General features: G+C 42.7%; 1 protein-coding gene across 1 annotated transcript in view; it reads right to left on the bottom strand.

The window, feature by feature from the left end:
* MYH7B (myosin heavy chain 7B) overlaps positions 1–27,549 on the bottom strand; it is a 61,620-nt gene that overhangs the window by 20,845 nt on the left and 13,226 nt on the right. The window contains exons 11-25 of the mRNA XM_088480696.1: positions 27,121–27,219; positions 26,762–26,865; positions 20,206–20,344; positions 19,329–19,447; positions 15,038–15,187; positions 12,580–12,750; positions 11,561–11,740; positions 10,737–10,869; positions 10,034–10,110; positions 5,648–5,735; positions 5,000–5,117; positions 4,573–4,696; positions 1,556–1,692; positions 1,139–1,394; positions 653–895 (exon numbers count right to left, since the gene is read on the bottom strand). Of these exons, the coding sequence (XP_088336822.1) occupies positions 653–895; positions 1,139–1,394; positions 1,556–1,692; positions 4,573–4,696; positions 5,000–5,117; positions 5,648–5,735; positions 10,034–10,110; positions 10,737–10,869; positions 11,561–11,740; positions 12,580–12,750; positions 15,038–15,187; positions 19,329–19,447; positions 20,206–20,344; positions 26,762–26,865; positions 27,121–27,219 (2,138 nt within the window). The remainder of the gene's footprint in view (positions 1–652; positions 896–1,138; positions 1,395–1,555; positions 1,693–4,572; positions 4,697–4,999; positions 5,118–5,647; positions 5,736–10,033; positions 10,111–10,736; positions 10,870–11,560; positions 11,741–12,579; positions 12,751–15,037; positions 15,188–19,328; positions 19,448–20,205; positions 20,345–26,761; positions 26,866–27,120; positions 27,220–27,549) is intronic.

Below are 27,549 nucleotides of genomic sequence, written 5' to 3' on the forward strand. Positions count from 1 at the left end.
TGTCCTAAAGATCATCAAAGATGACATTTTTAAATTAACTGTGTCAGACATCATGTACAATAATTACTCATCCAGATCAGATAAGCAAATCAGAAAATGATTTGTATACACAGTGCAATAATTGGAGTGAGCAGCTGAAAATTTGCTGCACTGCCTGATTATTGCACAGTGTGTACCTATCTTAAGTTTTCAGCACACAAGCTGTCCCAAAACTTAACCAGTGACCACCAATTGTCTATATTCTTATTTACAAATGAACACTTTGGGCGGAATTCAATTGCTTTCGCAGCCCGCATCTCCCGTCTAAAGTGACAGGAGATCGCGGGCCGCTATTCAATTGTGCCAGCTTTTCACGCTGATCGCACCCAAAGTGGTCGGGTTTAGCCGCATAAATCGGCTAACCCCGACCAAAGTGCTGGGCGCGATCGCGAAAAGTGATGTTTGGGCGCCCAAACATGTCACTTTTCGCACATTTCAGCTCTCATCCCCCAGGGGCTGCGAGCTGAAATGTAGCACTTGGCAGCTGATCGCGCCCGGCAGGAGCAAGAATAGAATAGCTCCGTCGGGCGCGATAGGGGATGAAAAGAATTGAATTCCGCCCTTTGTATCCATTGATGAATAGAGCACATATAATTAACCAATCTACCCTTACCTTGTTTTCAGTTGCATGTTTCTCCTTCTCTACTTTAGCCAGTGTAATTTCTAGGTCATCAATGTCCTTTTTAAGTTCAGCGCACTCATCTTCAAGCTTCCGCTTCTTTGATGTCAGATCAGAATTCATCTCCTCCTCATCTTCCACTCTCTCATTTAGCTCTTTCACTTTGGCCTCTAATTGAATCTTGGTCTTGATTAGCAGGTCGCAGCGCTCTTCTGCATCTGCAAGATTGTCTTGTTCCTACAATAAAACAGATGGAATATCATTTTGGTATCTCCATTGTTAACGATATTTCTACAGGTAAAAAAACACAAGGAATTGAAATAATTGCATTGCAAAAAATTAGTCAAACTGTATACTATTAACCAAAGGGTAAAATATAGGCAAGTTGCGCTTTTAATGTAAATAGATATCAACTTTAGTGAATCATAGAAAATTCATATTTCATGAACCGTCAGCATCAAAGTATGGAGTATGACTTACTGCTTGGAGCTGCAGACCAAGGTCATTCTTTTCTTGGATCAGCGTCACCTGTTTTTCCTCCAACTCTTTCCTTTTGGCTTCAGATTTCTCCAGAGCTTCCTTCAACTTCAGGAATTCTTCCTTCATGTTGGCCATATCTTTCTCTGTCTGTGCTGATTTCAGCAGAGGCTTAATCTTGAAGAATAGTTTCATCCATGACCAGTTTTTAACCCCGTTGAAGGCTCGTATGTTCCACTGGATAACCAGCAATGCATCTCTGCAATGACAGGAGTTATCACAGTCATGACTGTAGTTGGTGATATTTGATAGGTAAATATGCAAGTATTGGGTGTATTTCATTTCAACAATTTCTGTTTGGAAGCTCAAAACTGATTTTACAGTATTGACTCTCACAGTAAAACATTGTGATCACGATACCTTCTTGCAATGATTTTTCCATATTCAATCCGCATAAGTCTACCCCGGCTTCTAGCTTGCAGCATTGTGATAATCTTGGCCAGACGTTCGTCTCGCATCTCTTCCAGCTGACCAAGAAGCCCAGCTTTGAAAAAGACCTAGACAAGCCAAATATTCCCATTAATATTTGTGCTCAATTATCTGAGTGCAGGAATGACTACCAGATTTGGCACAGGACTCCACTGTGAAAAAAAAGTTAATTGGATACTTAAAATAAAGCTAAAATTGAAAAAGTAGTAGAATTATTACAGCAAAAAAAAAAAGTTATTGACTATAACAAAGAGTAAGCAGATGTATAGTAAATGGGACTTTGTAATAAACTCCCACACTCGGCACACAAAGCATACCTGTGTTTTAACTCAAACTGGACAGATGCTGGTGTCAGATTTTATGAAATATAACACCAACAGCTGCCTAGTCTGGGGAGTCTGTAATATAATCAATCATTCTGCTACGCGCGATGTTCCATCAAATGTCAGTTGAAATGATAAGGTTGTAAAACTAGCTAGAAAACACAAACCCAAAGGCTACATGCAAAAAGGCCAACTGAAAGCCATAGTAAGACAGAACACAATGCCAAGATGAGTACGGAGCACACATGCAGGATATTTTTCTTTTTTTTTTTGCAGTACTCCCAAACATTAGGGTAAAGCTGGGTACACACTAGATGATGTTTGTATCCAGCGACGGCTGATTAGACTAGACGATATATCGGGAGGTCCGTGCACACTGCATGACCTGGTGTACAACCACTCGATATGTGATTTCCCCGCCGCATCCATGGTGTCGTTCCTTGAATCTTCAGATTTACCTGCACTGTACGCTGATCTGAAGATGCAATGAATGAGGCGCAGGAGCGCGCAATAGTGTATACACACTGGACTAGTTGATACACACTGGACTAGTTGTCGTTAATGCTGTTTTATGATGAAAACACATTCATAAATTACACATCACTTTTTGTACGAAAAATAAAATTCTCTTTTCTTTAAAAAAAATGATCATGGTCTATTATCTATTCAAAATGACAACGTAATCTCCAATAATGTATACAAAATATTCCAAGGAATTTAAAAATTATAGTTGGGTCATCTAGCGTACAGTACATATCTGTCACTCACATTTCCACCAACAAAATAAAGGGATCTTTACACAAGAACCAGAGAAGAAACGGAAAGACAGAGAGAAGCGACATCTCCCAGAAATTAACATTTAACTTACAGTATGTAAACTTCAAATATGAGAGCTAGAGGGTAAAGGGGTTGGCGCGCAGTGTCCTCTAATGGATTCAGAGAAATGGATTTAACATAAGTATAATTATACCATTTTTACTGAGTGTGATATGATTTTTCAACCGGTATTATGCCGACAGGCATCCTGACGACAAAAGAATGTGGACATGCAGCATGGACGAACTGTCGACAGCGCCCATGTCCACATTCATCATGTCTACACAGACGATATGTTGACATAATGAACTGTCAACAAGCTGTCCCTGGTAGCCCAGTGGTCACTTACCTTCTGCCGGCGGCAGCTCCTGCGTTTTCTTTTGGGTCTCGGCAGCCATTTGACAGTCACTTCTGGAGCAATCCTGTGATGCTCCGGTGTTTCAGTAAGTATTTCTCCACTTATCCATAACCCCTAACCCTCCCCATAGTGCCTAAGCCTAACCTACCTCCGCAGCCTAACCCTCCCCATAGTGCCTAAGCCTAACCTCCCTCCGCAGCCTAACCCTCCCCATAGTGCCTAAGTCTAACCTCCCTCCGCAGCCTAACCCTCCCCATAGTGCCTAAGCCTAACCTCCCTCCGCAGCCTAACCCTCCCCATAGTGCCTAAGCCTAACCTCCTTCCGCAGCCTAACCCTCCCAGCGGTGCCTAACCCTAATCGTCTGCATCCTCAGCATGTTGATATTTCACATAGCAACAGTTCCACTGTTGAAATTGTGACCATGTTGGCATGCTGAGGATATCGACATGTTGCGTGTCTACAGTTTGAACATGTCTATATGGTTACTGTCGACCTTCTGACAGATTAACATTTTTGCTATCATCTGATTGGGGGACATAGGACCCTGAGGACAACACAAAACTGCCCCATTGGGAAGGTATGCTCACAGAGTTTGGATGCCATATCTGGCGTCCTTTACCGCAAACAATTAATTTGTAAAAGTTGGCAATAATATGAACTGAAGACCAAATGATTGTCCGACATAGCTGCTCAGCCAAAGACCATACCACACCACCCACCAGACTCTCATCAAACTTGTAGGATAAGCCTTCATATTGTAAGCTTTGGCTTTTCTACTGCAATGTAAGTGCTGCAAATCACAGCAATGATTCATCTAGCAGTCATTTCTTTGGATACAGGCCAACTTCTTTTTTAGGCCTCATAGAGCAGGAGTGCTTCTCAAATCCAGTCCTCAGGACACGCTAACAGTGCATGTTTTCCATATCTCCTTGCTGTAGCACAGGTTTCTTCATTACAGACTGACATTTTAAAAGATCCACAGGTTGTTCTAATTATTTCACATGTGATTCTGTGATGAGACCTGGAAAACATACACTGTCCCAAGGACTGGATTTGAGAAGCACTGTCATACTAGGCTAGAAGATCATTCAATTTTCTGATATCAGGCTTTCTTGCAACATAGTTCTTCAAGAAACTAATAGCACACAGGCCCAGAGGAAGCCAAAGCCCGTGGAGACATAACAGGCCCGCAGAAGCTTACAGCACCCTGTGCTGTGGACACTATAAAAAATATATAAAAAAAAAGTACACAGCATGATGGGGATATGGAAATAAGGAATTAACACATCAGTATAATTAAAGTGCCAATGTGTACATCCCCAGGGTCCAGTGTCCTCCAACAGTGTGATAGAAAAATACAGTTCTAATAATTCTACAATATATTTGCCCTGCATATTATTAGTGCTTCTGCAAAATTAATTATTTGAAGCTATATAAGAGGCAGATGTACCTTAGTGTGTCCAAACTTGTATTGTGTATGATCAATGTCCAATGAACCCAATAATTTTTCAGTGGCTTTTCTGCTGTCAACAAATTTATCATCTGGGATAGCATTAGGATTGAGGATCCGATACCTGTGGACACAGTAAGAGTAGGATGAATTCTACTGGACACGCACAAAGCAATTCTGACATTGTCGGATATTGGCAGCTTAGGCTCATAATGCCTCGTGGGTAAAATGTTTTTAAGATGACTGAAAATGATCTTATGAAATTTATTGGATCACTATCAGACATGTCTGAGAATACAGTCGACATACAATTATTAACAGCCTGGGTGTGCAGTCATAGCTGTCTGATTTTACCAAACAAACTGCCGTCTGACTGGATAGACTTGTGTGTATCCAACATTACACTGAGGGTTCATCTCTTACTTACCTCTGCTTAAAATCAGCATACAGGAGTCTGTTGGGATAGCCCTTACGGCAAATTCTAATGCCCTCCAGGACTCCATTGCATCTTAGTTGGTGAAGGACCATGAAAGGATCCATAACACCTGAAGAATAACAGTTATGAAAATCACAGTAAAAACATTAAGCTTCTCAAGGACATTTCATATTTATATATAATTATATAACACATGTTCATGCTTACACATAATATAATCATACTCTCCATTATTTTTAACCGTATTGTTGGTGGTGGTTTTAGATTAAGTCCTTTAGTAACCCTCTTAGCAAATGTCAATGTATGATCTTCTGTAAATATAATAAAAAAATGGGGATGCTATTATTATAGCTTTAATTAAGACCATTGTGTCATGAGGAATAACTTACTTCCCTGTTGTCAGTTTAAGAATATTTGAAGTGATCTGCATCTTTTGTATGGTCACAATAGTCCTTGACTACATATCTTTAACCACTTACATTATGGTGTACACATACCATATATTATTCTGCTAATAATGCCATGTGGGCACACGCATGTTGCAGACGGGACAGAATTTACACAATTATTATTATTATTATATAGATATCAGTAATGCAGTTGGCAGTGTCCTAAATTAGCGGCCCAGTTGACCCATACCTGGAGTTTTGCTCTCATTAGGAATGATGCATCTCACAAAGTGAGGCTGTGTTGAGCGAAGATTAGTCATCAGTTTATTCAGATTCTCCTGTACAACAACAAAAAAAGGCCAATATGGATTTATTCATGCAAATTATTAATAATAAATGTTTAGCCTTGTTCTGTGATGGGCTTCCTCCAAGTGTGTTTTTTTTTTTTTTTTTTTTTAATATTAACTAAAACTTAACAGGCTTGTTCTGAGCATAGATATACCAAATATTGTATGAGCACTCTAAATGACTTGGTCCAAGGGCCTAACTACTATAGGTGCAGCTGATGGGGCTGTCTTCATTGTCTGACCCATGTTTCTATGTGAGTTTTTCTTTTGTATTGGGCAGAACCTATCTAAATATCTACAGTAAATAGATAGACAATGTCTTGATAGACACCAGATATTAGACAGACAATAGGTCGACAGGGACAAAAGGCCGACATGTAAGAAGGTCGACGGGATCAAAAGGTCGACATGCAAATGGTTGACACATCATTTTTTTATTTAGGGTTAGGCACTTACCGGAGGTTTATGGTTAGGCACCAGGAGGGAGGGTTAGGCACTTACCGGAGGGTTAGGGTTAGGCACAGGTACCCAGAACCATAACTAGACTTTTTGGTGCCCTGTGCCAGAAAGAGCATTGGCACCCCCCTCATTTTCAAAGGGACATAATGCACCAAAAAAAGGGCCATGGCTTAATGGGGAAGGGCCAGGGAAGAGGTAGAAGAGGCCATGAGATGCTGGGGATGAAATAAGAGGAAGCTACAAGCAAGAATAATAATAAACAGAAATTTGACAGGCCCAAACAGCGCCCCCTGACCTGTGGTGCCTGTGCGATGGCACCGGCCGCACTACCCTAGCTACAGCCCTGCAGGTACCTACCCCAACGGTTAGGGTTAGGCACCAGGAGGGAGGGTTAGGGACCAAGGGGAGGGTTATGGTGAACATTAGGGTTAATTTTTTTTTAAATGTGTCGACCATTTTCATGTTGACCATATGCATGTCGACCTTTTGATCTTGGCGACCATTTGTAACTGTCAACCTTCTTAAATGTCGACCTTTTTGTCCCTGTCGACCTTGTATCCCTGTCAACCTATTGACTGTCTAACATCCAGTGTCTATCTAGACATTGTCTACCTTTTTACTGTAGATCTTTCAATCCATAACCCTTCTAACAGTTGCAAGGGAGAACTATATTTCCGTCCCCAGCCTGGTTCCTGTAGCAATCCAAATTTAAATTGTAAGAGTGACAGCCACAAATCAATTCATTTAATGGGATACTGAATACAGCCTTTGAATTGGAAGCCGTCACTGACAGCCTGGTACCAGCACTAGATGGAGGGTCAATCCATCACCTTTTTTATGGAGGTCAGAAGTTATGTGATCAGAAAGTGATTACCTATAAAGCCCATGTTCTCTAGTACAACTTGTATTATAATATGCAAATCATCACATCCTCCAACACTTAAACAACACCACATAAACGGTGTCTGCTCAAGCTGCCCTAATCTCAAATAGAGTTAAACACACCCTGACGTCTACAATATATTTTATGATTACTGGTCACACTGAGGAGACAGCTATTTTGTCTACTGAACAATAATTTATCACCATTAAGCCTATAAAATTCAATTTTATTCAATTGCAGATTCTTACCCTATTTTCCATCTTGTTTCATTGATCTCATCTCTGGTGTGAGCAGTAGAGCGGGAAGCAGTACAGACTTAAAGTGATGTTCAAGAAATGGATGTAACTAAACATCACTGCAAGTCTTAACTACCTCACACTCACAGAGACAATACTTTGTCACTCCTTGTATCCTAGCCTTGCCATGACAGAGATTCCTCACAGACTTATATGTGGATATTTTATATAGTCAGGGCACTACTTTCTTGGAAAGTACAAACATTCAGTGGCTCATAAGTAATTACAAATATGTTTAATATTGGGCACTAAATGGAAGAGAATAAATGCAAATTTGACATGTGTATATATATATACATACATACAGTATTCTAATAGTAGGTTCTATAGTAAATGTTCTTATTGCAATATACTATGCAAATTATTATTCTTTCCATATGAACATTTAACCAACACCTACCATGACATTGCCATTTGGAGGATTCCTAAATGACACACTGAAAGCTAATTTAAAGTAAGCACATCTCCTAAGGGGTCTGCCCTGAATTATTGCCTCCACCTTTCTGTTTAGGGGTATACAGAAGTCGCATTGGAATTCCCTATTGGATGACATATGGGGGGGAATTGAAATGTTTAGCCGGCAGCTTGTTTTTTTAGACGCCCGACAGAGCAATTCAATTTGAACATTTGAAAAGCAAACTGGACGCTCGTTAATTAGCACGCCCAAAAAAACAATTGAATCGCCCCCATGGACTTTTGCACTCCATTAGTATATGTTTGTATTACATATCACACTAGTTTTCTTCCTCTTGCACATGCATACCTACCGTGTTTCCCCGATAATAAGACCTACCCCGAAAATAAGACCTACCCTTAATTTTGTAACCCGGTCCAAATTAAGCCCTACCCCGAAAATAAGACCTACCTGAACTCATTTTGAGCTGGGAACGCTTCAGAGCCCAGCGTTCCCAGTCATGCAGTGTGCGGGTGACGTCATGACGTCACCCGCGCGCTGAGGATCCTGTGCGGCCGCGCCTGCTGGATCATGTTAGATCCAGTCAGCGCGCAGGTGAGAGCGACATCCCGGACGGCGGCGAGTCAGGTAAGTGCACTGCAATAAGGGACACTGCTACAGGGGGGCCTGCATAAGCGGCACTTCTACAAGGGGGCCTGCAAGGGGGTGGCCTGCATAAGGGGCACTTCTACAAGGGGGCCTGCATAAGGGGGCACTGCTGTCAATATTGATTAATATAAGACCTACCCCGAGAATAAGCCCTATAGTGTTTTTTTTTAACAGAAAAAAAAATAAGACAGTGTCTTATTATCGGGGAAACACGGTACGATATGGAAAATAATAAGCCACAACATCATAAGATTGCAATCCAAAGATAATTATGGGTTTTAGTGAGTATGGACATATTCTTACAATATAGTATGTATGTATATACCTCAAATTTGTAGTTACGCTCTCCCATTTTTAACACCCAATATTACATATGTTCGTTATTTCATATTGTCACCCCCAGGTTCCAGGGTAGAACATTATTTAAAATAGGTTGCTTAATATTTTCAGATCAGAAGCGTCCTGTATTGGGGACCCCTTTCAAGTCACATTCAATAATTCATGGCAACAAATCATACATTTGCTTTCATTGTAAATCTTACTCTAGATCACAGGTTCTCAAACTAAGGGCCTGATTCAGAGCCACATGTAAGCGGCAGCTCGTTCGCTCCGAGCGATGTTTGCCCAACTGCGCATGCGTACGGATCGTTATACGCATGCGCGAACCAGTCAGTGCGGCTGAAATTCATGTGCTCGCAAAATAGCGAATGCCTGATAATTTGAATGACAGAATGAGGCGTATGTGGGTGGTAACAGGGGAAGGTGCTTGAAAACGGGGAGTGGAGATCCGATCGCAGGCGTGCTTAAAGGTCAAAACGGGCGTTTTATGGGTGTGCATAATTAAAACATCAGCGTCGTTGACCACGTCACTGGGTTATTTTATAGCCTGAACTGCTCGCAAAATTGTGGTAGCAAAAACCAACCACAAGAATAGCGAGCAGCTCATACCCTGGTCGATGTACTCGATTCATCTAATAAATAGCGGACATGACGTAGGATGCGAGCGGCCAGGGGCCGTAGTTTCCCAAAAAACGACCGCAAGTTTTGTTCGCTCGTTCAGACCTAGAGGCGTGAACAGACCGCAAACAGCGAACGGTTCATTTGAATAGCCACCCCTATTTTCAGGACGAGCGAGCGCTAATTGCGTCCGGCTCTGAATCAGGCCCTAAGTCCTCAGGACCCCAAACAGTGCAGTCCAGGTCTCCTCACAGAATCACAAGTGAGATATTCGCTCCACCTGTGAATCTTTTAAAATGTATCAGTGAGTAATGAATACACCTGTGTACCAGCCTGGTGACCTGCAAAACGTGAACTGTGTGGCGTCCTGAGGACCGAGTTTGAGAACCACTGCTCTAGATTAATGAGGTCTAATTGTTGCCTGAGTAAAGCAAAGTTATGATGACAGCAGTAGGCATCCATTGTATCTATGCTTTGAAGGAAAGCTGGATTTTACAACATTTTGTGTCCTTTTGGAGAAAGGCGGTTTATGAATAATTTATTATTATACATATCTGTGCAACATAAACCATTATATTGATTATACTGTATAAGCTGCCAGACTAGAACATCATTGCATTTTATTATTTACCTTGTGAAGCTGAGACACTGTCTGAAATGAAGCTGCTTTCTTGCGTTTTTCTTTCACTCCAGCCTTTTGTTGCCCATCTGCAGGAGTAATAATTATTTCCATATGTCATTCTCAGAGGTAACAAATCTTTAAGTTTCAAAATATATGTGGACAGTCTATCAGATCAACTCTAGATTAGCACGTATGTATGTCTTGACACCCCTGATGAAGTCTCTGTGATGAAACACATTGAATATCTTCAAACTTGCTCTGTCTGGTGATCTCGCTTGTCAGCCCTAATGTCACATACCTGTGATCCTATTGATTGTGGACTGGCAGTGATAGTGTGACTTTATCCTTCGGTTGTTCAGATAAGCTGATATTTCTATGCACTATTGTGTGTATATTTTATGTTGTTTATTAATAAATAATAAAAAAACAAATACAACAATTGGCTAGCTTTCCTTCTGGTGGCTGGCATTGGGTGCCCTTGAGCATTGAAACTGTCCATTGGCTGATGTTTAACATAATCAGATAAACTATTTGGAATAAGTTACATGTATTTATATAGCTATTTATTTATATGCCTGAATGATATGGGGCACCAATATTGCTCCGTTGTTTCTTATTTTAGCTTTATGTGTACTAATCCTCTGGTATGTGTAGATTTCTAACAAGGTTTGAGTTGCCTTCAATAAAAGTATTTTTATCAGGCATGTGTTACCTGAGTAGGAACTGACATATTGTTCGTACAGACTGGCCAGCAGTTTGTTAGAGGATTTCTGGAACACACCAACAACTGTTTCATTCAGGGGATCCTTGTTCTTGTCCAACCACCCCATAATGTTGTAGGGTACCTGTCCAAATAAAGTCTGATTGTCAGAATCCATCTTTAAACTGCCTCAGCAACTGATTTCCATTATTTGGGATTTTTGTAAATAAAACGGTCAGACCAATCAATTTCCAGGAGACGACACACACACACACAATTTTTTTTTTAGAAGTGATGAGCTGTCAGGGTGTAGGACTCTATTTTGGAGATGAAGTGGGTGACAATCAGGAGCGAGGAGGGAGTTGAAGGCCCGGTAGGAGATGAGGGCTTTGAAGTAGAGTTGTTTAATGAGTGAGAGAGTGAAGCTACAGGTCACACACTTCTTGTTTTCCTGGGTTTTTTTTTTAAATAAAATATTATGTTGTCCAGTCTGATTCTGACCCGAGTGCCCGAGAAAAATAAGGGCACCGGGAGCGGAGGAGGGTAAGTATTAGTAATAGGATAGGAGGGGGTGGGAATAGGGACAGGAGAAGGGTAAAGAGCGGGAAGGAGGGGATGGAGAGAGAGCTGGTAAGACAGTGGCGGTGACCCAATGAGGTTGACCTGACAGAGGCTGGGTCCACAATTACTAGTGGACACTACAGAAATATTTAAATGAATGAGGGGAACTCTATAATTGTACAAAAATACAGAGGAATGGATTAACACTGTTGCAATTACAATTGTGTTTTGTTGAAATAGATTCTTCTTACAGTAATAAAGAGATTGATACTCACCACTCCAGCATAATGGACAAGTTCAAAATGAGGTTCATATCTGCGTTTCTTATCTACTTTTGGCTTCTGGAAGTTGGGAGATTTCCCTAAGTGGTTGTCATAAAGCTTTGCTTTGAAGGTCATATCTGATGCCTTGGGAAACATACATTCTTCTTCCAGGATCGAGAGGATGCCCAAAGGCTGGGAATAACATCATGATAAGAACATATTGAAGGTTACTATATATACTGTAGCTTGATGAAACTGAATTAATAAAAGAGGATTTGCTAAAAAGCATATTAAGTTGTCATTTATATGTTCCATTCAGATGCTTCACTATTATAACCTGGAAGCTTTCTACAAGATGTCGGTAGTGCTATTTTTCAGCAGGAACTCAGTTCCTGAGCCTCTTATTAACTGTCATGGGCCAAAATGTATTTTCCATAAGATAAGTTTTATTTTAAAGTCCCTTTTGAGTGCCTTCTTTTCTAAATACTATATACATATGTATATATAATATATAAGGCTATATAATATATATCATTGTTTTTCTATAGCTCCACCCACAGTTCCTGAACCTATTTTTCCAGACAAATAGCCCTGGATGTCGCCTTTGTCTTCTTCCATAGATGTCGACAATATTATATAACAAGAACAAGTCAACAAAGAAATACTGAGACTGTCAGACAATTTACACCAAACTGCCTATTTCATGGCTCCAATGATCATCGAGAATACTACTAATCCCATTGGATTTTCAAGAACTAAACCATAGGAACAAAGTGTTTCCTTTGTCATAGAATGTTCTTTGGTCTCAGCCTAAACATCATAGATATCCACTCAGACAGAGATTATTGTATTGACTTCACTTATCATGAGGCCTAGACTGTAGGATTAATGTAGAACCTTATTTTGTATTTGTCAATTCACAGCTGTTTACATCGAATTTTTAAATAATGATTTTAATTTCTACTTGTCAATGCAAATTCTATTTTGTTTGAGACTTCTCAGTACATATAGTGCATCATGTGGAGTGATACCTTCTCTATGAGGTCAATGCAAGCCTGTAAATCAAGGCCGAAGTCAATAAACACCCATTCGATCCCCTCCTTCTTATACTCTTCCTGCTCCAGGACGAACATGTGGTGGTTGAAAAACTGTTGCAGTTTTTCGTTGGTAAAGTTGATGCAGAGTTGCTCAAAGCTGTTGTACTGGAGGACAAAGACACACAACAGGCACACAATCAGCAACAGTCAAGACAACGGTTACCTCTTCACTGAGAGATCTGGAAATGACTGTAGGGAACTACATATTCCCAATGCAGACCTTCAGAATGGACATCTCAATACATTTAACTCTTAGCTCAGAAGGAGTAATCACTACAAGCATGTGAATGTTTGTTTTTTTTAACAAAAAAAAAAGCTATATTTTTATAACGGTCACAGTGCAGCAGAGGGTACATTTCTGACATACAACACCTTATTACAAATGTCAGCAACCAACATGCATGATTTTACTACGTCATTCACACAACAATATTCACTTTCATTATATATCCATACTGTTAATATTGTTTTTTTAGTAGTTGTCATTGTGTAAATGCATTGTAACATACTTGAGATAACACGCCAAGAGTTAATAAATAAGTCTTGTCAGTCCGCAAGTTGACCTTATATATGTCTAGGTGGTTTTAATATAGCATCAAGGGCTCAGAGACAAAGCAAACTTGGGGGGAGTGCTATGGGGACGGACCATCTAGTATTTAGTGTTCTGTGTACTAAAAAATAAAAAAAAAATGGAAGAAAACGCAATAGAATATGAAAATTATATATTTAATATATTTAAAATATGAAATTAAAAATAGCTATAGCATAAATGACAATATATACAGACTTGGACCATATATATGTCCACAATAATAGTACAATAACTGTATAGATAATATATTCAACATACTATATACATAAATTTAAATATAAAAAATACATACTGTATAAAATTTGATGACCAGATTATTAATCTGAATGTATCTCCATGGAACATGTGTCCATATACCTCTATCCGATGTTAGAGGTGTATAAATAATCCCAGTTAGCAAGAAAGGAGGACTAATGAATAGCTTGATCACTTATATAAGCTACACTATAAGAGTTAATTTGAATGGTGGTATTGTGCACAATACAAGCTGACCTGTTTATTTGGCTCCCGATTTCCACTCCAAATGAGAACAGAGGGCAGTGTCCGGAATGCCGCTCTGATAATATATATCACCGCACGGAGGGATAATCTCCTAATGGTATGATGCAACTTCTTATAAAGCACCGGGAATGAGTCACTAATAGTGATCACCCTGGACTGACTCATTCCCGGTGCTTTATAAGAAGTTCCATCATACCATTAGGAGATTATCCCTCCGTGTGGTGACATATATTATCAGAGCGGCATTCCGGACACTGCCCTCTGTTCTCATTTGGAGTGAAAATCAGGAGCCAAATAAACAGGTCATCTTGTATTGTGCACAATACCACCATTCAAATGAACTGTTATAGTGTAGCTTATATAAGTGATCAAGCTATTCATTAGTCCTCCTTTCCTACTATCTGGGATTATTTATACACCTCTAACATCGGATAGAGGTATATGGACACATGTTCCATGGAGATACATTCAGATTAATAATCTGATCATCAAATTTTATACAGTATATATTTTTTAGATTTTTTGTTTAAATTTATGTATATAGTAGGGATGTGCAGGCTCGGATAGGTTCGAGTTTGCACGTGGAGTTCGGATTTTTCCCTCCAAAAAAACGGAACTCAGAACGAGGCAAAACGTCATCTTACATGGTCTTTTGTCCAGGAATGATGATGTTCGTCCATGTAAGATGACGTTTTGCCTCGTTCTGAGTTCCGTTTTTTTGGAGGGAAAAATCCGAACTCCACGTGCAAACGCGAACCTATCCGAGCCTGCACATCCCTAGTATATAGTATTGTTGAATATATTATCTATACAGTTATTGTACTATTATTGTGGACATATATATGGTCCAAATCTGTCTATCTTGCCATTTGTGCTATAGCTATTTTTAATGTAATATTTTAAATATATTAAATATATCATTTTCATATTCCATTGCGCTTTCTTCCATTTTTTTGATTTTTTGTTTTATTCCATTAGAGTGGTTAGTCACCAGAGAGCAGCAGACGGATTACTCATCTATTATTGTTATAATCACAGCGCCCTTTATTGTTTTTTCTGTGTTCTGTGTACTGTCTCCAGTAGTACAACAAATAATCTATTGTCTTCTGCATATCTTTAGATTGTGGTGATTAGTTTTAACCAGAAGTTAAAAAATAAAAGAAAGAACTATAAATAAGTTGTTACTATTAGCGAGATATTTTTCAGTGTGCCCAACCCCTGAGTAACCTTCCCCTAATACCTTTCAAGTACTTGCATGTAGCTGGATACATGAGAGACTAATAAAATCAGTGGCCTTACCTCAAATATTTCAAAGCCAGCAATATCTAGAACTCCTATGAAGAACTGCCTGGCCAGCTTGGTGTCCAGGGTCTTATTAATTCGACTGACCAACCACTTAAACATCCTATCATAGGTTGCTTTTGCCAGTGCACCAACTGCAAATACCACCTGGAGAAAAAAAAAAAAAATCTATTTAATAATGAACCATTTGAACTTTATCTAAACACACTAAAGAGGTGGTTATATTATGTGATGAGAACATACACAAAAAGACCATAAACCAGACAGATAATTAACTATGACTCATTATTGCAGTACAGTATGACTGACGTATGATGATATGTATCCTATCACCGCAATCTGTCCCAATTCTGCATGAGGTTTCTGAGCAAAGGAGAGCCTCTCACAATGCTGTGCATTCTTCTCTCTTCCATTCCAAATTATTATGCAGCAAAGGAATCTACAGCAGTTTTGCATGTAGTAGGCAAAGTAAACTTGTTGGATACACATGTCCAGCACTACTAAATATGGGTGTGCGTCAATGCTTCTATAATACCCTTATTCAGAATATCTCACTTCCAGATTGTCTATTGACTTCACATGAGTCTATGAGATTAATTGGCCAGACAAATATGCCAATCTTCCTGATGAAATGCTATTTAATTTTGCCCATTTTTCTTTGGCACACAGCGTAATAATGCCTTAAACCCATGTGGGGTTAGCAAAATGCTGTTGATTTGGGCTCTGTTGATGCTGCTAATGAGGGCTGGCACTTATTCTATTCCCTGTGGTTGTATCTGACATGGGGACCTTCTGCTCTCTTACACAAACTAGCATGAACATTTTACATAAGAGGTTACCCAAAAATGTGACAACCCTTTACTAATGACCACACATAAACTTTGGAATATTCTGCAATAGAAATACAAACTTTATGCTTTCAAATCCACATCCTTGCCTTTACTATATAGGGGGATATCCAACTAGCCACGAACGGCGAAGAATGGGGATTTTTTTTCTACGATTAACCCCATTTTTCGCCAATGCTTTTTTTCTCCCTATCCTATTATTTCGGATAAAATAATAGGATATTTTGGCTGAAAACACAAAGAAACCGTGATAAGTACACGGACTTATGTGTTTTCGTTTCTGTGGTGGCAAAAAAAACACTTTCCGTGGATTTTGTCTCATGACACATCAGGTCCCAAAAAAAAATCCACGATAAGTGCCGACATCGGTTGGCACTTCAGGGATAATTGGATAGCCCCGGGAAATCCATTAGTGTCTGAAAAATGTTCAGGGCTAATTGAATACCACCGATAGTCTGGCATTGCAGGATTACATCAATATCTAGCAAAAGCTTGTTTTAAAGTAGCAAAAAATGATACATTTATAACACCATTTAATTTCTGCAAGCCCAACACTAACCTAAATGCCAGGGCCGTAGCTAGGGTAGTACGGCCGGTGCCATCGCACAGGGCACCACAGGTCAGGGGGCGCTGTTTGAGCCTGTCAAATTTCTGTTCATTATCATTCTTGCTTGTATCTTCCTCTTATTTCATCCCCAGCATCTCCTGGCCTCTCCTATCTCTTACCTGGACCTACCCCATGAAGCCATGGCCCTTTTTTGGGTGCATTATGTCCCTTTGAAAAATGAGGGGGGTGCCAATGCTCTTTCTGGCACAGGGCACCAAAAAGTCTAGTTACGGTTCTGCTAAATGCCCTAATTAAAAATACCCCCTCCCCATCAAAATCTAAGCAATTTCTTTGATTTACAATTTCTTACATAACCAGCTATGATTAAGCCCACAGCGAAACGCGCGTCAGGAAGGAGACACGCTATGCATGCTGTTGGGCGTGTGTAGTGTGTATATTTATGTCTATGTTATGACCACATTATAGAGATACAATGTTATGTATGTACATCAACGTCAGGAGATTATAAGATATTGAGTAACGGGCGCGTGTGATTTGGTATCCATAGGTATCCATGCCATACATGGAACCGAGCTGCCTAGTGGGCGAATGTGACCCGGCAAGCATGGATGTGTAAGAGGCATTAATACCAAGCACTAAGTAGGCGCGTGTGACCCGATATTTTAAGGGGGCATTCATGCAAGATACCCGGCGGCATACAGAGTTACAAAAGCTAATGAACACTTGTGGGATTAAAATAATATTAATTAATTGGCGACTGTGACCCTATATCCAGAGTGATTAAAGACACTAGGGTACCAAGCCTAACAAACACTTGGGAGAGTAAAGGATATTTATTAATGGGCGACTGTGACCCTATATCCAGAGTGATTAAAGATACTAGATGCCAAGCCTAAGTGATTAGCGGGCGTGTGTGATCTGGTACTTAGTGTCAATTAATAGGTATCATCGTCAGGCACTGAGCGGGCGTGTATGACCCGGTTTACGGATTTAACTGACCCGATGTTCTGTATTAATAAATAGGCATTATTGTCTGACATGGAGCGGGCACATGTGACCCGTTCTACGGAGAATTATTAGTACATAATCAGTGTTTAATCATGAGAGAATGATATATGGATGTAATGGAATATTGTGCATCCACAGTTGCAAAACATGTGTCAGAAATAAATTAACTTGTTGCCAGTTGTATGCCTTATGAATTTCAATGCCAGATCAGCTATAAAATAAGATTACCTAGCGTAGTGACATTGATTCCTTGTTGATAATCAGTGACCTTTTAGTATCACAGGAATAAGGATACCAATAACGACTTTAATTTAATAGAGATGTAATTTATGGTGATCTATATGCATCCGTTATTCATAGACGTTTGTCAATTATATAGTACTTATGTGTTAGTCCGAGTAATATAGAACTATTGAACATTGTCATGTGGAATTTATGAATTTGTTGTATGTTACTATCCTCACTATACCAATTATTATGGGCGTCTGTAAGACTATAGGACAGTGATCAGCAGGCACTCATAATCTGACCTTCAGAATTACTCACGAAACGCTAGTGCCATTAATTGAGCTGAAGATTGCATGAGACGCTAGTGTCACTAATTAAGCTGAAGATCGCTACATGCATCTCAATACATGAATGGTGCCTGCAAAATTGTGATTTGAGAGTGTGCCATCTAAGATATTAATCTGGTTATATATAACCAGAGTGATCATACCTTTTGATATTATAGAAGTCCGTTGTCTACAGACGCTCAGGAGGGACATATTATCACTAGTCCGGATTATTTAAAACATTAATAATTGTGGGGTAGATTTAAGATATAGTTGTTTTTAAGATATTAAAATCAGAAAATCCAAAATATATTTAGCTGTTTCCAATCCAAGGATTGATTAAAGGTTAAATTTTAAACAAGTTGGTGTAATATGGTTCACTAATGTTACTATATCTGATGGTTATGTGGATTAAGAAATCAATTATATGTGGTTGTTTTTGAGTGCACCGTGATAGGAATACTTCTCTCTTTTCCTTTTGTTCATATCCAATTTATTCCTGGGTGCACCCCCCTTGGTGAAAGATAAATAGCAAGTATATAAAATCCAGAAGGGGTACAATCATAATAATTTTGTCAAGATGGAGTACTAGGAGTCTGTGCGGATCTTTTTATCTCCTTCATATAACCAGCTAGATTACAAGAAAACAAAATCAGGATGATTATCTCTCTATAAGGTCTGAATGCAATGCTAGTATTTTAGTCAGACTCTGTGTTCTCCCTGCTACCACCTACTGTGACTAAACCTATACATATACTTCATGAGAGATACTTATCACCACATATGACAGAATTCTTATAGGATTATCTAGAGTCATGCTTGTCTAAAATGTGACGTCCCTATAGCAGACCTTCTTCTGCCTCTGGAGCTGTTCTAAGAGCAAATGTTTCTGACTGTGGAGATTTGCCAATGATCCTGTAAGTTTATTGCCTTTAATTACAGAATAACTATATTGGCAACTTTACCAACCACAGACTTTAAAGTCAGTACAAAACTGCAGCTAGCTATATAAGCGGGTGCAAGAAAAAAAAAGCATCCTCCAAAATTGGATCCAGACTACTCCACCTAGGAATATAGCTACTTTTGTCATGCAGCTTGGTACAGTACTAATTTATGCCTACAAGATCCACCTACAATATATCTTCAAAAGCCCTTATATTATATAATACCAATTTGTGGCTCTGAATTTGTCACAATTTTAGCCTCAATCAAGCTTCACTTTCTACAGTATTCCCTCTGTATTATAGAAATGCAGGGCTTCATTTATTTTCTTGTGTAAAGTCATTCATACGTGACGTGAAGATACATACCTGCTCCACATTCTGACCTTTGGTCACGTACTCATTCCCAACTTTCACTCTGGGATGGAGCAAACCTTTAATGAGATCAGCTGAGCTGATGCCCATCAAGTAGGCTGCCTTGTCCGCACCTGTGAAATGTTACGATATATGTGTGTCAACCCAGGATTGCAGGATATAAATTTAAACAGTATCATTGAAACTAGGTGATAAGTAGAAGCCACTTGCAGCACAAATGTTCTAAAGTAGTGTAAGCTGTATAGCTCTTGCTAATCATATAATATGATACCCCAAGCAGCATATTTAATAAAATAACCTAAACTTAATGGTGTCCACTTGGTCACAATGCGTTTCTTTTACTTGAACTTCATCAGGGGGATAACATCAAAGTAGAGAAAATGTATTAGCATCACTTGAACGCCTTTGTGAAACTGAATCTTGTGGTTTCTTGAGCCATAACTATGGACTGAACTCCCTGGACATTAGAGATGAGCTGTTTTCATTGGATTTATTGAACAAGAATTACCTTACTATGATTTACCTTCTACTGAAAATACTACACAATTTTGCTCAGACTTGTGTTTTCTCCATAAAGTAAAATCCTATAGAGACCCGGGAGTTTATCACAAAACAGACTGCAAATAAGCTTCTACTGAAATTATATTTGGTACAGTGCCACTGTTTACTTATATACATAAAAGCAGAGATCATTTTCAGAATATATTACACTAGAGGGCGCCTGCCTCATCTTTTATGTTACTCACACAGACATATTTATAGTACACAGTCTAGACCACACTCTGTAACTGTCACTCTAAGCAATCCGCTTCTGAGGCTTCACTATTCATTCCAACTTTTCAACTGTATTTACAAAAAAAACCTAACTCACTTTCAGTGCCATCTGCCTCTGCTTGCTCCTCCCTCTGCTTCTGCTTGAACTTCATATTCCCAAAGTGCATAACGGCACCAACTATTTTATAGCTGGCGGTTTTTTCTTCTTGACTAAAACCTAAGATGTCCATGGCATGCTGTGCAAAAAAGGATAAATAAGAGATATTTTTACATTAATACATGGGCATGTATAAGGTTGCATACAATAAACCTAAATAAAGTGCTCCTTCCGCCTATATACAGTGAAAGTAGACTTTGTATTAGCTGCACGAAGAGCCTCTGATGTCACTAGTTCCTAGGGAATCAATTGGCTCTTTGTGTGTCAGTGATGTCACTAGTTCAAAGTGAATTGATATTTTGTGTGTCGAAGATGTCATTAGTTCCTAATGAATTGATAGGTGCTAGTTACTAGTGAATTAACAGGTAGCATTATCATGTCATGAAAAAATATTTCAGCCCACATTATGGCTTCTGTGTGTTTGCAACAGGCACCTAATGTAAAATTCTGCGATCAAACTCATAATAAATGTTTAGGGGTGAAATGTAACTGCCTGCGAGTTGCAGTAAATCTCAAGATTTTGAGGGTTTAGCCGAGAGATTTAAAGCAGCATCTTTAAAATATGAGATATGGTAAGAACTTACCCTTGTTATCTCTATTTCTACGAAGTCCATAGGGTTCCACAGGATACCTTGGGGGGTATAGGTGTGACGTCAGTCGCAGGGCACCAAAGAGTTAAGCTTTCAGCCTCCCAGGATGCACTAGGTCCCCCTCCTATACCCCGCCCCCGAGCCAAGACACCTCAGTTAGTTATCAAGCCATAGGCCGAAGGAGGAGAAGGAAGAGAGAGAACAAAGATCTGGACACATACAAGAATCACATTCTCACCAGAGGGAGACGGAAAACCGGTGACCAGAGCAAAGCCCATCTGCAGCACAGGTGCGACAGGGCGGGAGTCCTGTGGAACCCTATGGACTTCATAGAAATAGAGATAACAAGGATAAGTTCTTACCATATCTCATATCCTTTAAGGGTGGGGACGCTCCTGTGCAGAAAGGAGAATCCGCCGCCCGAAGGAAGCATCCTGAGAGGCGAAGGTGTCAAACCTGTAATACCTCACGAAGGTATGGACAGAGGACCACGTAGCAGCCTTGCAGATCTGGACTGCAGAGGCACCACGTCGAGCTGCCCACGAAGGACCCACAGACCTAGTGGAATGAGCCTTCAGAGAAGGAGGAACCGGTAGGCCTTCATGAAGATAAGCTTCAGAAATAGCCATACGGATCCAGGCTGCCAAAGTTTGCTTTGAAGCAGGCCGACCCTTTTTGCGGAAGCCATAGAGGACAAACAAAGCGTCCGACTACCTAAACGAAGAAATGCAGTCAACATAAGTCCTTAAGGCCCGCACAACATCCAAAGAGGCCTCACCCACGGAAAGACCCGGTGAGTTAAAGGCCGGAACAACGATTTCCTCGTTAACATGAAACTGGGAAACAACTTTGGGAAGAAACTCGGGCCGAGTGCGGAGTACTGCCCTGTTCCCATGAAAAACCAAGAAAGGGGGTCTACAAGAAAGAGCCCCTAACTCAGAAACACGTCTGGCCGAAGCAATAGCCAGAAGGAAAACAGTCTTAGCTGTTAGCCATTTAAGATCCACTGATCCCAATGGTTCAAACGGCGGTCCTTGGAGAGCCCTCAGGACCACAGCCAAATCCCAAGGCACCACAGGTGGAACAAAGGGCGGCTGAATGCGGACAACACCTTGCATAAAGGTGCGCACATCCAGGATTGTAGCAATCCTACGGTGAAACCAGACAGACAGGGCCGAAACCTGTACCTTCAAAGAAGCAAGGCGAAGCCCATGATCTAGTCCCGCTTGCAGGAAGGCGAGAATCCGAGACAGACAAAACTCCCGCGGTGCATAACCTCTCGGTCGACACCACTGGAAGAACGTATGCCACACGCGATGGTATATCCTCGCGGAAGACGGTTTCCGAGCTCGCAACATGGTACGCACCACAGAGCTGGAAAACCCCCGGGACCTCAGCATTGCCGTCTCAACAGCCACGCAGTCAAAGACAGCCGAGTCAGGTCCGGGTGACGACAAGGACCCTGAGACAGGAGGTCCGGTCGTAGCGGCAACCGCAGAGGACTGTCCACGGACAGACCCTGAAGGTCTGAGAACCAGTGCCATCTGGGCCACGCGGGAGCTATCAACAGGAGCGTCCCTCCTTCCTGTTTGAATTTCCGGATTACCCGTGGAAAAAGGGAGACCGGAGGGAACAGGTATGCGAACCGGAACGTCCACCGGACGGACAGAGCATCCACCATAGACGCCCCTTTCTTCTCTTGTGCGAGACCCGTACACCGGCAACTTGTTGTTGTGCCGGGACGCCATGAGGTCGATCTCTGGAAGACCCCATCTGTCCACCAGTAGTTGAAAAACGTCCGGGTGCAGGGACCATTCCCCTGGATGAACGTCCTGGCGACTTAGAAAGTCCGCCTCCCAATTGAGCACTCCCGGGATGAAGACCACTGATATGGCCGGAAGATTGCGCTCCGCCCAAACCAGGATCCGAGACACCTACGAGAGCCGCCCGGCTTCGGGTTCCTCCTTGCCCTGTTTATGTAGGCCACGGTGGCAGCGTTGTCCGACTGGACCTGTACCGGGGGACCCTGGAGAAACCGATGTGCCTGCTGGAGAGCATTGAAGACCGCACGGAGTTCCAAGATATTGATTGGAAGCTCCGCTTCTGTCGGCGTCCACCTGCCCTGGAACAGATGTGGACCCGAAACTGCTCCCCAGCCCCGAAGACTGGCATCCGTTGTCAACAGGACCCAATTTGGAACCCAGAACGGACGTCCCTCGCTGAGGTGGGTCGTCTGTAACCACCAAGCAAGGGACAGGCGAACCTCCGGGGTGAACACAATCATCTGGGACTTCAGAGACTGAGGCAGCCCGTTCCACTTTGACAGGATCAGGTGCTGCAGAGGTCTGGAGTGAAACTAGGCATATTCCACCATGTCGAACACCGACACCATGGAGCCCAGTAACCTCATCGCCGAGTGTAGAGACACCCGGCGGCTGTGCAGACAACTGCGCACCCTTGACTGTAAAGCAGAGATCTTTTCCTCCGTCACGAAGATCTTTTGCTGTCCCGAGTCCAATAAGGCTCCAAGATGCAGAATCCTCCGAGACGGGATTAGAGTGGACTTCTGCAAGTTGATTAGCCAGCCGTGCCGTTGCAGCAGGGCAATGGTCAGGTCCAAGTGGCGTAACAGGAGCTCTGGAGATCCCGCCACCAATAACAGGTCGTCCAAGTATGGCAACATGCGGACTCCCTGCAGCCGCAGAGAAGCCGCCATGACCGCCATCACCTTGGTGAAAACACGTGGTGCTGTCGCCAGGCCAAAAGGTAACGCCCGAAACTGGAAGTGGTCGCTGCGGATTGCAAACCTGAGGAACTGTTGATGGCGCAAAAGAATAGGGACATGCAGGTAAGCGTCCTGTATGTCCAATGACACCATGTAGTCCCCAGGTTCCAGCGCCAGAATGATGGACCGTAGGGTCTCCATCCGATGGTAGACCCGTGGTGAAGAATCGAGCCGGGGGTCTGTGCCGGAAGGAGAGGGCGTACCCGTGGGAGACCACCTCCAGAACCCAAGTGTCTGTCGTAGTGACCGACCAACACTGGGCGAACTGCAGCAGGCGGCCTCCCACCCTGGGATCCCCCAAAGGGAGGCCCGGACCGTCAGGCCGCAGGCTTGTCATCTGGCTTGGGGGCCGGACGTCTGGTACTCCATGCCTGCTTCCGGGGCTTGACCGATTTCCTAGGGCCAGCCTGACGAGGAAACGACTGTGGTTTGGGCCTGCCCTGGGCCCTAGATGACCGAAAGGACGATGGTCCAGAACCAGAAGGAGCAGCGGCCGACGGGAGACAAGCCGATTTGGCTGCCGCCAGCGTGGCCACAATCTTATCCAGATCCGGACCGAAGAGAACTTCTCCGGTAAACGGCAACGCTTCCAGACCCTTCTTGGAATCTGCGTCGGCCTTCCAGGATCGCAGCCACAAGGTGCGACGAGCAGCTACCGCTGCTGAAGAAATTCTAGACACCAGAGTACTAATGTCTAGAGCCGCCTCGTTGATGTAGGTGGCCGAATCACGGAGATTGCCAATCAACTCCGCCTGTTCGGCCGGGCAGTCGGAATCAAAAGAAGCCTCTAATGAATCCGCCCAGCGCTCCATCGCTCTGGCAACCCAGCAAATGGCCATAGCCGGCTGTGCTGCCACCCCCGCAAGGGAATAAGCGGACTTCAGGCAGATTTCCACCTTGCGGTCCGTAGCATCCTTAAGGGAGGACATGGATAGCATCGGCAATGTGGCACTACGGACAAGACGGGTCACGTGAGAATCCACCTGTGGAGGGGATTCCCACTTAGCAAAATAATTATCCGTGAACGGATAAGCCACCGCCAGGCGTCTCTGCGGCTGGTATCGTTTGCCAGGCTGTTTCCACGCCTCCTCTAAATGGTCCACCAACTGACCCGAAAGAGGAAAGACTGTGGCATCGCCCTTCACGTCTTTGAAAAAGGCATACTTAGACTTAGCCGCTGGGGGAACTTCGTCCTCAATCACCAAGGCTGTGCGGACCGCCCGAATAAGTCCAGGAATATATACTTTGGACTTAGAATCAGCGTCCTTAGTATGGAGAGGTTCCTGATCGTAAGGATCCAGAATCTCCCCATCATCAGATGTCCCTTCGTCATCCTCATAAGGAGCGGACAGAGACGCCACCGGCCGTTTATGAGGCCACATCACAGACTCCCCTTGCAACACATCCGACAAGTGCTGTACAGAACTCGTCAGGGAGTTAACCCACGCTGGCTCCTGAGAAACCGGGAGCGGGGAAATAGGGAGACTGTGGGGTACCACCAATTGTCGTGGGAAACCCTGCATGGGTGACGACACCACAGACTGCTGGGACAAACCCATCGGAGTAAACGTGGGCTGCGGAGCTAACTGGCCCACTAAAGCTGTTAGCGCCTGAGCGAAACAAGCCCAGGGCGGCTCCTGTACCGGTGCTGTAACCGTAAGAGGCCGCGCCATGGACAAACACTGCCGGCAAAGGCCCTCCGCGCTACCCTCCCCCTCCGCTAACGGTACTTTACACGTGGTACACTGTAGCCGGAGGGGAAAATCACTTTCAGACATGATGGCACCACGTATGTGACCCCTCTCACCAATTATATATTAAATAGGCGAGAGACCACCCTGCAGCACCGCACCGCAAGGGCTTAGCAGAAAGAACAGGGACAGTTATAAAGCTGACAGTCTTGAGAAGAAAAGTTACAGGCAGCAGCGCTAGCACAGTCACATACAATGCAAAGAAAATCAATTCCTGCACTAACAGCGCTGATCACTCAACTACACAGACACAGGGCCTGGTAGGACACAGCGCTGCATACACAGACCTGACCACAGCGGAGGAGAGGTATGCGGGGGGACCCAGACCACGATGCTTCCAATGCAGGCTTCCAGCAGTGTTCACCATGCTTCTGAAAAGATGGCCGCCGAGGAGCAGAGAGAAGGCTGGCCTAGGGGAGGAGCGCTGACACAGGGCCAGTCAGCACAGTGCAGAGAGGGCTGTGTGCAGCGGGGGAGGCGCCGGCTGTGAGACAGGGAAGGCGCGCTCCCCTGGCATGCATTTAACCCCTGGGACGCCGCAGCGCTACCACTCTGCTGCGGTCCACTGTCCCAGGGGGTAGTGGAAGCGCAGGTTGGTCGCCTGGCTCCACGCTGCAGCCAGTCCCCAGGGAGCCCCCTGCCTGGGGACTTAGGACCATGTGATCAGCGGGGACCCACCGCGGGACCCCGCTGCTTACCTCTGTCCCCCTTGAATCCGGCCATGGTCCGGAACATCTGGGGTCACCGCTAGCTGTGACCCCAGATGCCCACCAGCATCCCCGGATCAGTACCGGCGTTCTGGTACCGGCGGGGTGTAGGGAAGACAGCATGGACGTCAGGACTGACTGTCCATGCTGTTCATCCAGATGTGCAGCCACAGCTGCATGAAGAAAAAGCTTCAGGGGCTCTTCTAGCCCCCACTCCAACAGGTGCACCCGACTCCGGCCGGGCACCAAACTAAACTGAGGTGCCTTGGCTCGGGGGCGGGGTATAGGAGGGGGACCTAGTGCATCCTGGGAGGCTGAAAGCTTAACTCTTTGGTGCCCTGCGACTGACGTCACACCTATACCCCCCAAGGTATCCTGTGGATACCCTATGGACCCTGAAGTAGAAAAAAACAAAACAAAACCAACCTATTGCTGCATTAAATCTTGTGCTATAATAAATCACTGTAATTTTGGCATTTATCGCAACTCGCAGGCTATTACATTTGGCTTGATATTTTATTCATGACCGTTTTATTGCATTTCCAAAGTGAAGATTTTAGTCTTCGGGATATTTATCTTTAATAATCATAATGTTGTTTTGTGTGATGTGTTCTCTAAAGCCACATTTGAAAACATGTAGTAGTAATGTCTCATTCAACATACATCAGTCGCCATCAGCTCTTCTCCATCATCCAGGTTGTCCACAGTCGTTACGCCTTGTGAACAAAAGTGGTAATCGTAGGGGTTGGTGGAGAGCAGGAGCATATCTATAAAAGAACATTCAGGTGATAGGATATCGGATTAGAAAATATATCTAAATAAATACTGATACATTGTCCTTCTATAAGCATGTACAATTATTTTCTAGGTCTAGGCATAAGTCAACCCATTATGACTTCAGCCATCTGAAGTGATGTTGTGTGGGGAGGTCTTTTGATTCTGCTCAAGCCCATTTCTGTATAGTGATAGTGGTTGATAAGCGGTTGCATTAGAATTCATATAACATAATGCTTTTGTCTTACCTTGCAGTTCGGGCTTCTTCCCAGACAGAATCTGATAATAAATATGGTAACTTCTCTCCCCTGGCTGCTGGAAAATCACTCTTGATTTTTCCAATAGATCTGATGCAGTAAATAAGAAATAAGGTATTTGAGAATTGTAACATATTGCTCAATCAACCGAATGGATCATTTATTAGCAGTTTATTATTTTTTGATCAATAATTTATAGAGCAGAGCTTTACAGAAAATATTTAATTATTCATCGCAGTCCCTCTCCCATAGACTTTACAATGTTTATTGCTAAACACATAGACACAAACTATGGTTATTTTCGTCAGAAGACAATTAACCTAGCAGTATGTCTTTATGGTGTGGGAGACAACTAAAGCACTCAAAAGAAACCCACCAACCACAGAGAGAGCAATCAAACTGCAAATAGATGTATCCTGG

The sequence above is a fragment of the Taudactylus pleione genome, unplaced genomic scaffold, assembly GCF_031769625.1.
Source record: "Taudactylus pleione unplaced genomic scaffold, aTauple2 ptg000256l, whole genome shotgun sequence".
NCBI lineage: Eukaryota > Metazoa > Chordata > Amphibia > Anura > Myobatrachidae > Taudactylus > Taudactylus pleione.